Genomic DNA, 13,601 nt, shown 5'->3' on the forward strand with positions numbered 1-13,601 from the left:
GGGGTTGGCCGGTGTGGCGTCTTCTATGGCTGGGGCTATATGGCATTGGTTGGGGCCGGCCCCGTGAACGACGGCATTGGAGCGGATCTTGGAGGTAAGTGGATAGTCCATGATTGATTTGGTGCAAATATATGGTGTAATATTAACTGTGGGAGGCTGCCTGTAGCCTGTAGGCTCTGTGTTGAACAGACAGTTTCCTAGGATTTTCTCGTTGCCTCTTAGTGGTGGGCAGGTAGGTAGCTTGGTACCTCCTTTGCTTTAGTACCAGTAGCATTCCTAGTACTTTTTCATAGTTTGGATAATATGACACCGCTGCTCCCTGTCTGATTCAAATAAGAAGTGTGGATCAACCCATCTCTGAAGAACAACTTACAGATGTTTGTAAACTGGTTTGTTTCCTTGTGTGGTCTACACCCCCTGGGCTTTGTCCTGATCATTTTATATAAAATAAGATATTGTTGATAGGATACTGATTAGTCAGCACCATATGGCTGAGGACATCAACAAGTACCTAGCTTCAAATAATCCTGTCATTTGGCAATGCAAGCCTAAACATCAAACCTATTGTTAAATGATTGTGCATCCAAAGCTTCCATGTTATATGGCCTTGACTGTAGATATTTAAGTAAGTTTAAGCAAAGTAGGATATCAGCACACCAGAGTGAAATGAAACCATTTTAAATAAATAATAAATCTTCATTATGTGGGGTACAACTATAAAGCTCATTAAGGATATGAGCAACAGGTAGACCTTCTATAACTTGATCATAATGCCATGCTCAGAGTGTCAAATTCTGTCATGATTGGCTTTGCCTGTGTTGTGCTGTAAAGTAACTAAATGAGCTGGAAGAAAATGCCTTTACAGGTTATATCCAACTTTCTCATTATAGTCAGATACAAATCAGCTAGCATGCTTTTTAGCACTCTTTTAGTGGTGTTTGCAAACAAAGTGTTGGTGTGCACTGATTGGTAATACTTATGGTCGATAATACAGGAGTGAAGATGGGTACTGTGGTATGACACACTTGTTCACAATGCTAACACCTAACCACTTCTGTCATTTCCTTGAACAGGTGTATTACTCCACCCCCTAGCCCACAACGTGGTCACCTATCAGGTTGCAGATGTAACTGGTCCATCAGTACTCCCGGCCAGCTGGCAGGATGAGCTCACCTCTGGCCCAGCCATGCGCACTGCAGGAGCTGTGCTGGGCAGTGCTGCTGGACCAGGCACCCCTGGACAGCTACGTGTGTGGCGCCGCCTGTTACCAGCTGCCGCCGCCGCGGCTGCTGCACCTCTGCCGCACCGTGCTGGACGTGGTGCGTGCCAAGAATAGCGTCTTCTACAACTGTCAGACGATGCGCCACCTGAGTACTGAGATCAGGCACATGGCACAGCAGAAGGCGCGCGAGAACGAGGCGATCCTGGCGGCGTTCCTGCGCCACTGGCCGCAGGAGACGCTGCACCTGGAGCAGCTGCAGGGCCTGGAACAACTGGCCTTCCTACAGGATGGCCACCCAGAGCGTGACACGTGGACGCTGATGCAGATGGAGCAGTGTGACCTCTTCGTGCACCGATACGCCGGCAAGCGCGTGCTGGAAAACAAGAAGCAGGTGCTGAGTGCAGCGTGCAGCCTGCTGCGCACCTTCCTCAAGCTGCTGGAGGAGGGCGACAGGCGCCGGCTGCGCCATCTCGACATCAGCACGCGTTTGCTCAGCTGGGTCGAACTCTTCGCCGTGGCGGGAATGGTGCGCGACGCGGCCGCCGCCGCCGCTGGTGACGCCACCGTCAGCCTGGGCCTCCGCATGGACCTGTCGGAGACCCGGCGCATGTACGCCCGCCGCCTGCTCAAAGCCGGCCTGGGCGGTCCGGCCGGCGCGGCGCGCGTCTGCCTGCGCCGTGTCAGCATCGTGTCCACCGCGCAGGACCTGTCGGAGCATCGGCTGAACCTGCAGCTGGCCGGCCAGCTGCTGGGCGCTGTGGACGCGACGGCCGTCGTCAGCCTCAGCGTGGAGGTGGACGGTCACGTGCCGGTGGCCTGGCTGGCGGCACTCATCCGCCGCCTGCCGGCGCTCGCCGAACTAAAGCTTCTGCTTCCGGCCGGCGCCGAGCCTGACGACTGGCCGGCGCTACTGGAGCTGCTCTCGGAGCGTCGCGCGCTGCGCCGGCTGGAGCTGCGCTGCGCTCTGCGCTGCCGCCTGGGTCGGCTGTTGGCCGAGCTGGTCGGGCCACTGACGGCGCTCTGTCTGCCCGGGTGCACGCTGGCCGTCGCCGACCTAGAGGCGCTAGCGCTCTGGCCGCATCTCTGCCAGCTGGAGGAGCTCGACTTGTCGGACAGCGTGGACGCTAGCGAACTGCGCCTGCAGGACTCCGCTGTCCAGCATCTCTGCGTCCTCCTGGCGCAGTGCGAGCAGCTGCGCGTGCTCGTGCTGGACGGCTGCCGCGTGAAGGCCGATCAGCTGCCACAGCTGCTGCGCACGGTGCGCACGCGCGCGAGTCTCGAGCGGCTCTCGTTCGCCGGCTGCCCTGACCCGGAGCGGCCGGACGAGCTGCTGCGGCTGGTGGCAGACGTGGTGTCGCTGCCGCGGCTGCGGCTGCTCACGCTCTCCGGCTTCTGCAAGGAGCAGATCGCCGAGCTACGCGAGGAGATGGCCTTCTGGCGCGGCGTGAGCGGCTCCGACGCCGCGCCGCTCGTGGAGCTGCGTCAACGGCGGCGCGGCACCCACTGGGAGACCAGCCTCGCCGACACTCTCTGAGCAGAACGCTGGGCACGCACGATCTGGGACAGATTGAACCGCCCCCGGCTGTGCTCGATACCGCCGTGGCGCGGAGTGAGGGGTGTGGGGGGGGGGGGGGGGGCTGGTAGGCGGGTGAGTTTTTCCTCCAGAGCCGTGTGCCCCGTTTGTTATCCTGAGTGGCCTGGGCCTGTTAGCGCGAGCCCGTAACATCTCCGGGATACATGCTGTTACGGTGTAGAGCTTCATGTGAGTCGGTTAGATTTCAATCAAGCCCCCCCCCCCCCGCCCTCTACATGCCATGTTCCGTCACGGGATGTACAGGCTCAGTTCTGTGACCTACATTGGACGCTATCATGAGAGCACAAGGGGCGTTAAATTGAATCGACCATGCGCTATCAATAAACACATATGGCGTTTATATTGATAGCGGATATGATAGCCAAAAGGTAGCCGTTATCTAGTGACGAGTCAGTCGAATAGCATGCTGCCTCGTCGAGAGTATGTCGGCGACTCACTGGACCAGTGGACCAGTATGAAATATTTTACGTTCTGTTGACGGAAACAAATGTTTCCAGAATAACGCCCGTAAATTCACACCATGAAAAATGAACACTGCGATTTTTGTTTAGGGTGGGGTTTGATACAAGGGCGAAGTTTATGGTAGATACGGTGCTCCTACATTGTGGTACTAGCAGCTTTAACTTTAACGATGATATGTCTGGTACTGGCTATGCCAGTTATGGCATGTTACCTTTCCCAGCTAGTTATACCTGGCGGTCAAGTTTTTTTGTTGAAAACCCCGGTGTTGTTTTTTTCTGATGCGGTAACGCAATGACCGCCGGCTAATACGGATGCATTCCTTATATGTCAAGGAATTGTAATGCTATGAACCGTGATTTCGGCTATGCTCCACGTGGAGTTGAAGGCGCCTGGTTTGCACAAAGCAATCGAAGTTTGGGGTTCGTCAGCTTGAGTGCGCTTACAAATGCGGCCTGGATATCTGTGGTCTGCAGCCTGATCGTGGATAATTGTGATAGCCGTTGATGGTGATGGGTGGAGTATGCTCGCGGTGCTAGGTCGTAGTCACCAATAATGTGACAACGGCCGGCGTGATGTGTTGTAATCGAGCCTAGACGACTGTAACGTTTCTGTTGATGTCCACATTTTTGTCGGAGCTCGTGCTCGGGAAAGTGACTTCTGTGTTGACAAGAACCGGTCGTTCACCGCTGGCGCCTGTGATCGAGAGTGGCGTGAGTGGTACGTGGGCAGCTTGTGACTTGTGCTATGACACGTGCAGCTATCGCAAACCCCTCACCAGCGTTCGTGTTGCCGACATACCTTGAGGCTGAAATGCTGTGCCTACAAGCGGCCTACAAGCCTCGTAATTGACAGCTGGCTGAACATGATGAATCACCGATGCGAGCCGTGATCAGCGTTGTTGACTTTTGGGCGTCGGATCTGTTTCGATTTACGCCAGAAATAAAGCTGCGCATTACCCGTCTCCAGACGCTTACTCATCGCCGTCGCGGCGGCGCGCGACTGGTCCAGGCCCAGTAGCCGGGTCGAACAGCTGCCGTCGCCGCTGGCGGTAAACACCGGTGACTGTGAAGCACGCGCCCGTCTCCGGCGCGAAGCCGCGCCACGGCTGCGGTGACCCACCCCCATCCATCCTCGTTACAGGCCCGGCCGCCGGTGCCGTCGGACGCGACGCTCCGTTCGCGCGCCACGGCGAGCGCCGCTAATGCCGGGAGACGCGCGCTAATGGCGGGGAGTGGCCCGCATGCGGCGGCAGCTGGCTGCAGAGCGAGGCCCAGCCACCACTGCTAGCGTCCTCAGTCTGCCCCTCAGCAGCGCTCGCAGCCTGTTCCTCAGCAGCGCCCTCAGTCTCCCTCAGCAACACTATCGTTCTGTTTATCATCAGCGCTATCGGTGTGTCCCCCAGCAACATTCAGTCTGCCTCTCAACAGCGCTGTCAGCTTCCATATTATCACCGCTCTTAGTCTGTCACTCAGAAACTATTAGCCTTTCACTCAGCAACGCTCGCAGTCTATCAGTAGCGCTCTAAGTCTGTCCATCATCGCTCTTGGTATGTCCAGCAGCGCTCTTAATTTATCCAGCAGCGCTCTTAGTGTGTCCTCAGCAGCGGTCTTAGTCTATCTCAGCAATGCTCAGTTTGTTCCTCAGCTGCCCTCTCATTCTGTCCTCAAAAGCGCTCAGTCTGTCCCTCAGCAGCGTTCTCAGTCTGTCCTTCAGCAGCGCACCCAGTATTTCCTCATCAGCGCTCTCAGTCTGTCCTCAGCGGCGCTCTTAACCTGTCCTCAGCAGTGTTATTAGTCTGTCCTCAGCAGCGCGCTCAGATTGTTCCGTGGAAGCGCTCTTATTGTCCTCGACAGCGCTTTTAGTCTGTCCCCATCAGCGTCCACAGTCTGTTCCTCAGCAGCTCACCCAGTCTGTCATCTATATACGCTGTCAGTATGTCCTTTATAAGCGCTCTCGTTCTGTCTCTCAGCAACGCTCTCGGTCTGTGACAACAGGGTCGGTTTCTACAGCGACCGCGACGGCGGCACTCGTAAAGCATATGTTCGCGTGGCGCGGTCCGCGAAATGTTCAGTCATGCGATGCATATGCACAAAACATGTTAAGTCGATGGAAGCAATGATTTTCTTGCCTACATAATTTGTGGCCAGGCTGACGACTGAGTGCCACCAGCGAACAGGACTTCCGCACATTGGTTACCGCACACCTTTCGATGTGCCCCGGAAGATAATAGATGTGCATTGCCTGTCACTGCAGGCAAACGCCTGAGGTACAAATGGCTTTCATAACTATGGCCGTGTTGCCATATGGTCACTACATCGGACGGATCAATTGGACGGATACAGCTTAGCTTTTTGTGCTGCGTATACAATAATTGAATGGCTGTAGCACGCCTTTGGGTGCATCACTCGCCTTAGCTTGTAACTGGCCCAGCATGTGATGAGCAACGGCGCACCCCGTGTCGTCACCCTGTCACGTTTTGACACTGCGCTCCAGTAGTTTGAAGGCCCGACATAAATCCACAAGCCATCAACCGACAGGTGAGCGCGGTGTAGTCGATCATAATGACAAGCTCTCCCCTGCTACATGCTGATAGTCTAGCGCCTGTCTCCCAGACAAGTACGAAGTGCGTCCCACTGCCAGCTGCGCACAAGCTCAGCGCAGTCGGCCCCGGGCAGGGCCTGTCCGCAGAACCGAAGCAGTATGTGGCGGGTCGTCGAGGATTTCCGCGGACCTCCGCGCGTCAGCCGCGTTTGATGTCGCGATAGCGTTTGCGCAAGCTTTTCGCGGTGACACAGCTGACTGGGTCATGCATCCCGTGGACGTAGCAAGGAACATAAGGCGGCTGCTGTTCAGTTCTGTTCTGGTGCCACTTTTTATGGCCAAAGCATAAAACTCGCGTAATCCGCCCAGGCGTTACTGGTATTCGGACCCCAGCTAGCCGAGTGGTAGTAGCACCCATGCTAAATCCCACACGACATCACGCCAGACGCCTGTCCGCGTCCATACGTCGCATGGATCCCGTTGCCGTCGCCTCCTCCTTAGCAGCTGGCGCCAGGCGCCATCACACCTGTCGCCAGGCGCCGTGTACTCACGAGGCACGTGACGCTGGGACCACTGTTTTGTCTTGCAGATGCCGCACTCCATCGACGCAGCGGCAGTAACGGCGTCGGTAAATCAGCGTCGGTTGGAGCGCCGGGCGTGCACACCTGGCAGCGCCGGCAGCCGGCCGGCGCGCTTCAGCTGGCGGCGGGCGGCCCGGCAGGACCGAGCGCCCTGACGAGACGGGGCGCCGCTGCTGCAGCTGGCCAGCTGCTCGGAGCGGCACACTTTCCCCGACGAGATGAGGTGATGATGACCTGCGTGGGGACGCACACTTCCGCCGGCGAGCTGATGTTGGCGCGGTGACGTCCAGGGCGGAGTCTCCTCACGGATGTGTTCTCATGAGATGAGGACGCCACTGCCGCGGCCAGTCTTCCATATGAGGTTGTACGCTTCCTCGGGTGACAGCAGTGCACCGCCGCCGCTTTTATGCCAGCGTGCTTCCTGTGCCAATTGGTGTAGCAGGCGCTCGTTGCTGCTTCCGTTTCTGTTGCCCCGTGGCCTGTTTACTTTATTTACCACTCCCCGACTGCGTTTGCTCCCGCCAGCCGGTGGGGCCTCAGAAAGAGAGGACCACCTGCTCTGCCGCGCCGGGCCGATGTGTCCGCTCCCGCTCCCGGCGGTGGGAGGGGAGGGGCGCTGCTCCGTCTCAGCGGGCGGGCCGACCGGGGACAGACGGCTGTCTCCTGTCTCGCGTCGGCGACAGCACGGCCCGCCCACTCGACCGCTGACGCACTCTCACTGTCCGGGCAGCGAGGACGGAAAGACTGGCTTGGCACGACCAGCTAGATATCTTTGGAGCAGAAAAGTTGAAAAGTGCGCTCAACTTTCGAAATACGGAAGAATGAAGGCCCACGAGCAGAGAAAAGAGGGACACGTCTGCGCGCTTTTAGTGAAATTCATTTCGCCTAAAGACAACCACAGCTATCTGTGGTTGTCTTCCTACCCTTAATCAAACCGGTTCACCCGCCCTTCCACACTGACACGTGAAGAACCCCTGTACTTCCGGTGATGTTGCACTCGCGGCAAAGCCCGCCTCACGCGTCAGCTCACGCCAGTTTCTATCGGAAAATCGAAACCGACCCGGCGCTGTCCACCCCAACTTCACCACTTGCTCGCGCCGCCGCGCCCGCGCCTTCTCTACAACACTCGCCACTTCTCCAGCACAGCCCGCCGAGTCTCTCCACCGCCGGGCCTCTCCGTCGCCAGGCCTCTCCGCCGCTGGATCTCTCCGCTGACTGGCCCCTCCACCGCCGGGCCTCTCCGCTGCCGGGCCTCTCCGCCGCCGGGTCTCTCTGCCGTCGGACCTCTCCTCCGCCGGCGGCAGCACGCCGGCCCGTCCCCGTCCACCTCGCGGCGCCGTCGGCGGTCCACACCACGCTCGCACGCCTCTGGGCCTCGGCTCGCTCCGCTCCTCGGTCAGCTGTCGCGAGCTCCCGCCGGCGCCGGCCGCTGCACTGATCACAGTCGGCCGCTACACGCCGCGGCCGTGTCCGAACGCCGTGCCAACTCCGGCGCGCACGTGTGCAGTCCGCCGCCGGCCGGCCACCGCTCGCGGCGCGGCACGCTGCCGCCGCCCGGCCGGCCGTTTTGCCGGCTAATTAAGGACGGTGAAGTATGCAAGAGCTGCGGAGGGAGACTGGGCGGGGACTTATCCGCAGCGGGGACGAAGATGTGGCGGTGGCGTGCAGAAGGATTTAGCGGCGGAGGAGGTGGTGCAGACGGACACCCATCCTTGTGAGCCCCGTCACGCGGAAAGGAGCGATACGCTCTGGTGCGCGGAACGGTAATGGGATGATGAAACGAAACGATGACAGACCAGGCGGGCAAAAACTCCAGGCACACCTGATGGTCATTTGCGATAGGGGCAAATGAATGGCGAAGTCGTTAAGAGAACCTCACTTTGCCGGTGGGGTTCCTCTTGATCGGGATAACAGGGTTACGACCACGCTACCCACTTCTCATCCGGCAGAACTTAAAACCCTCAACGGATTTAGATTTCTCACTCCCGGGCCCTGGCCCACGAAGACGACAACGCCGCCATATCAAAAACACCGCGCGAGCCGGACAGAGGCTCGCCCCCGACGCGCGCAGCCGCCGACGCCGCAGCAGCTCCGGCACCCCGGCCGCGACCCGAGCCGCCGCGTCGGGGCTGATCCCGCCGCCGAAGCTGCAGCCCGTTTAACGACTGGTCCGCGGGGCGTGGCTGACATCTGTGCAGGCGGCGGCCTGGTCCTCATTCCCGGCGGAGTCGTTGCCCGTCGGCGGGCGGGCCAATGATAATATCGTCATGTCATCCGGGGATGTCTCGGCCTGGCGTGATGATCATGACCACGGGTGTCTGACGGGCCAGTCGGCTAACCGTCCGTCGCAGGTTCGCAGTGGCGATGTCGACGGCGTTTGTCGTGTTCCTGGCTTGATGCACCGCAGGCAAGAATAATTTGCCGCAGAATTTGCAACATTTGCGTCGCTACTTGAGCTAATGTATAATGGACATGATATCATACGACTGAGAACGATATTCGGTCATCCCCAAGCGACATTATCCGCAAGTGCGAGATAAGAAATGTGAATTTCAGGATGGCCTACGTCTGGTGACTCGTGTCATACGAGTACAAAACACTCGGTGAGCATTTTGTAAACCGATGAACTTTACTCTTTTTCGGGAGTTACCTTTCAAACCAATAATTATTTTGCTTTCAGGATGTAACACTTTCGATGCAACCAACAAAATCTTAACCACATGACCAATGACCATATTCCTAGCACGACACTCACGCTTCCACACACACACACAAACACACACACACACACACACGCACGTACGCGCGCGCGCACGCACGCACGCACGCACGCACGCACGCACGCACGCACGCACGCACGCACACACGCACGCACGCACGCACGCACGCACGCACGCACGCACGCGCGCGCACACACACACACACACACACACACACACACACACACACACACACACACACACACACACACACACACACACACACACACACACACACGCGCGCGCGCGCGCGCACTCCTTCCCCTACCGCTCCCGAGCCCGCAGTCGCCGTCTCAGGCCGTACTCACACCAGAGGCTGTCGGGGCGAGGCCGGACGCGGCCGAGGCAGGTCCACAGCTGGCAGGGCGCCGCCGCCAGCGACGCCACCGAGTCCCGCACCACCTGCTTGCGTCGGCGGAGGCTGAAGCGAGGCCGTCGCCGCACCAGCGCCGACCTCTCGTCGCCGAGGTCGTCGTACGAGACGACGGAGGGCGCCGGGGCCCGCCGGCCGACCGGGGCTCTGGAGGGCCCCGCCGGCGGGGGGAGGACGTGCGTCGTGTCGTGGGAAGCCTCCGCGGTCAGCGGCAGCCCCCAGAAGTCGTGATACGCGGGTGAGGAAGTCGGAATTGACAGGGCGCGGCCAGACATGACGTCTGCCGGGCGCTGCTCACGATCTCCCGGTCCGCCTTGCGCGGCTGTGGCGACACGCAGAGGACGGTAACCCTCACCCGGCCAACGATCGTTGGAAGTGAACAAGGCGTGCTCGTTTTAGCGAATGCTTTTCACATCGTGTATAAAAGACACTCGTTGAGCCAAGCGGCAAGACTGGCCGTACGCACTCCACTCATTCACCCGCACTCCGCAGCACAAAACTTCCCGTGGCCCTGTCTTCGCGTGCGGACGGTCGCCCCGCGCACGCTCGCTATCCCGGCCCCTCTGTGCCCCATCAGGCGGCCACCCCGGCTGCCCACCGGGGGATGGCGTTTGCTGCATTCCTCCAGCGGGTGAGCTGCTAGCCCCACCCCATCTCCTCGTTACCGGGGTAACCACGCCGACCTTCATGAATAATGGACCGCGGCCGGTCGGCGGAGCCGGAGAAGGGGCGGGTCCGGTGCGATCAAACAACACCCAGCCCACACCCCTCCGCCGCTCTGAGCCGCGCACGGCTCAAGGTGCCGACAGAAGAATTGTTATTGGGTTTTTGCCCTTTAATCGTCAGTTGCCGTGATTTGTTGGAGGCGTGGAGAGAGAGAGCACCCTCGTTGTGTGAACTCAGGTGTAAACTAATGTACGCCTGCGTAGAGCCAATAATGTGTGCACACTGGAGTTAACTAATCTAGCGTCGATAATTAAGCCTCGAGAGCAGCGCGATTCGGTTATTTCCCCGGGCTTAGGAATGTACCAACGTGGGTAAATAATTCCCTTGAAGACATTGTCCCTGGATCACCCACCAAAGGATTGATGCTAAACTTTCACGGGAAGTAGATGGGCCATGCACCCGTTCCCTGTCATACGGTTCCTGTGCCCGCGCCTTTTCAGGTATCGCAGCGTGCCTGGTAAGTTGAAAAAGGGGTAATTGGTGACTGCATTGTGATATAAATTTGCAGTAATTTAACACAGGGATACATGTATATGAGGCATCAAACTGACGAAGAAACTCCGAGACAGACAAAACAAGGTAAAGTCAGAAAAATCCCGCAATCCTGATCTCAGCTATTTTTATCTATGACGGCAGCACGCTCCTCCTACGTTGCTCGAACTGCAGTGGTGGTCGAGGTGCGTGGAAGTTGGGGCTTACGGGACTTCAAGCGTAAATATAACATGGATCGCAAAATGCTGGCGCTGGACGTGCGCCGTGCCCCACGATACAACATCGGTCATTTGGCCTGTGCGCATCCCTGGCGATTCGAGAACGACACACCACCCGCGCCCTTGCACCTCCTGCCTCACGCGCATTACGGTAGCCCATCTCCAGTGACACTCCGTGTGACTCGACGGATGACCAACGAGCAGCTCCAGGTGTCAGCTGCCTGCTTCCGTTCTGGTTCCAGCGAGGTCACCTCACTGTCACGCGCCGCCCTCCTGACCGTCACCTAAGGCGACCAATGTGCGAACGTTCACAAAGGCGGTTCGTTCTGAGCTTTATTCGTCACGTCTCAGCCGTCTGCCGCGTCTCCGCCGGCCGCGGCCGTCCCCGTCATGGGCACAGCGCGCAGTCCGTGGTCGCCGCCGCAGTCAGCTGATGACCGGGTCGGCGGCGGCCGCGGCTGCGTCGCCCGAGGCGACGGACGGCCGCCGCCGGCCGGGACGCACGCGCCAGCGTCGGCCGCTGCGCGCCGGCGCCGCTGGTCGCCGGCTCCGCGCAGGTACAAAACAAATGGCTTCTCCTTAGGTACACTGAATGGGGACGCAGTACTTGGGCACTGCGGTTGTCCAGTTCGGGTGAGTCCGCCTCAGCTCACAGCGCCGGCAGCGTAGTCGGGTGGCGCGGACGGACAGCACCATGGCGGCTGGCTTCCTACAGCTTATTGTGCAGCTAAGTACTGGTGGTGGTGTAAGTGGACTGACGAAGATTTCCAAATGCTGCCCCACAGCTAAGTCGGACGAGGCGTGGGAGCAGAGGAACAATGATTCTTTTACGTTACGCGAACTCCCGTAAATTTGTCCACATTTACATTTCGGTTCACGTGCACAACGCTACGATTTTCTTACACTACGTTTAGGCCGAAAGGATTAATGCATAGATCATTCATCTTAGAAATGTGTCCCATCATGAAACATAGATACGGGCAAAATATGGCGTGTCTCCAGTATGACTAGGACACCTACTGACGATAAGCCCATCGACTAGAACAAGTTTCAGCCAACAAATCTACCCAACGAACAAGAACCGGTTAGGTCAAGCATACAAATATCGACAGTTTTAACATCACACGTATCTCATCCACAGTTTACGGAGCGAAAGACAAAACAACGTGTTAAGATCAATGTCACACGAGTATCCTAAAAGCTCAAGCTTGAAATTTTGCTGGTGTTTTGATACCAATTTGAGCGATATCAACACCACCCTTTGCTGGGGTCCGCGAACATCTACAACAGCCAGCAGCAACATACATTGGCACAACTGAATAATACTCGGTAGGCAGCCGGTAGCGCCGAAGACGTGCCGCCGCTCACACGCGCTGTGACCACGCCGCTGCCCGGCACGTGCCACGTGCCCGTGGGACATGGACACGTGCCGCTCCGAGCCGGTGCGTGTCACACCCGTGCGTGCATGCACCAGAGTATCACCAGGAGTGCGGGGTCACCGGGTAACACCCTCCCCTCGAGTCCGTCCCACATGTCGAGTCTGCCTAACGGCCACACGACGCGGGATACGCGCAGCTCACCCAACGTCACAAACGCCAACGCAGCGAACGGTGGGCACACGCAACATAGCTCCGCACATGTCCATCCCTGGTCTGAAAATAGCGTCAACGTTTCTTACCTGGCTGGAGAAGGCGTCGGGCAATAAAGCCTCGTCACTGCACACCCCGGCAACGCTACACTCAGAGACCACACTATCAAACACTTTCTACTGCACTCACGACACAGGATCTGCACACGTCTGCGCACGGTAGGTCTTCCGCCGAGACCGTGCAGCGCCTCCTCTACCGTGCGCTTCAAACAAGCACGCTCTTTTAAACCAATGGAACGCAGGATGACTTCTTCTCGGCGAGCGGGCACGCGCGGTCTGCCTGGACGGCGCTTCCCAGCCGCCGTTCGTCAGAACTAGCGTCGGCGCAACGTCCGAGCAACATCAACAACAGCCGGGCCGGGCCGGGCCGGAGCGCAGCAGCGGCGGCGGCGGCATCACAAGTGTCCCTGGGAGCGGCGAGCCGGGCGTCCAGCTGCCGGTGCCGACCGGACGGGGGTCTTCAACCGCCGGTTACACCTGCGGCAGGCACGGTAAGGCGGCGTCACGCGCGCGGCGGCGTCACGGGTGTGCCGCGTCACGGATGGGCCGCGTCACGTGCCAAGGCGGCGGTGAACGCGTTACGGTCACCTCACGCGGTTGGACATCAAGTGGCGGGTACGCCTAAGGTGGACACGTCACGGTCGTCACGCAAGCGATCTCATCGCCACAGGACGGACATCAGGCGGGCACATCCAGGTCGTCGTATATAGGGGCCGTATCCAACGGTCATGGCGACCATCACATGCAGCGATATTCGTGCATGTACAGTGGCACATCCCACATCGGACAAACTGACCAGGCTGACTGAAGAAATATCTGACAGAAGGGTGCATATGATGCCAATCCATGGTACACTACAATCTATGGTACAACACGGTCCCGAAGATCAACTGCCACCATTAGGCAGCACTGGACGTCGGGCATGAAAGTCTTTTTTTAGTGCTAAACGTACAAAATGCGTTGAATATTTTACTCCGACTTAGTC

The 13,601-nt window shown here is 58.5% G+C and overlaps 2 protein-coding genes across 4 annotated transcripts in view; one reads left to right on the forward strand and one right to left on the reverse strand.

Moving 5' to 3' along the window:
• Positions 1–2,801, forward strand: LOC119092696 (uncharacterized). Of its 2 annotated transcripts, none has more exons than XM_037215664.1 (2): positions 1–94; positions 1,118–2,801. In XM_037215664.1, exon 2 carries the CDS (start codon positions 1,164–1,166, stop codon positions 2,754–2,756), a length of 1,593 nt encoding a protein of 530 aa, XP_037071559.1. In that variant the 5' UTR covers positions 1–94; positions 1,118–1,163; the 3' UTR covers positions 2,757–2,801. The 2 variants fall into 2 exon arrangements, with proteins under 2 accessions (XP_037071559.1, XP_037071560.1); XM_037215665.1 differs by having other exon boundaries at positions 34–94; positions 1,074–2,801.
• Positions 2,802–11,281: 8,480 nt separating this feature from the next.
• The window catches only part of LOC119091302 (sodium- and chloride-dependent glycine transporter 1), a 32,252-nt gene continuing 29,932 nt past the window's right edge, over positions 11,282–13,601 (reverse strand). Inside the window, exon 16 of one of the 2 annotated variants that reach the window (XM_037214000.1) lies at positions 11,282–13,093. The gene's annotated coding sequence lies outside the window, so the exon portion shown is untranslated. The remainder of the gene's footprint in view (positions 13,094–13,601) is intronic. The other variant, XM_037214001.1, reaches the window with a different exon arrangement.

This window comes from Pollicipes pollicipes, unplaced genomic scaffold, assembly GCF_011947565.3.
Source record: "Pollicipes pollicipes isolate AB1234 unplaced genomic scaffold, Ppol_2.1 Scaffold_3447;HRSCAF=4054_pilon_pilon_pilon, whole genome shotgun sequence".
Lineage (NCBI taxonomy): Eukaryota > Metazoa > Arthropoda > Thecostraca > Pollicipedomorpha > Pollicipedidae > Pollicipes > Pollicipes pollicipes.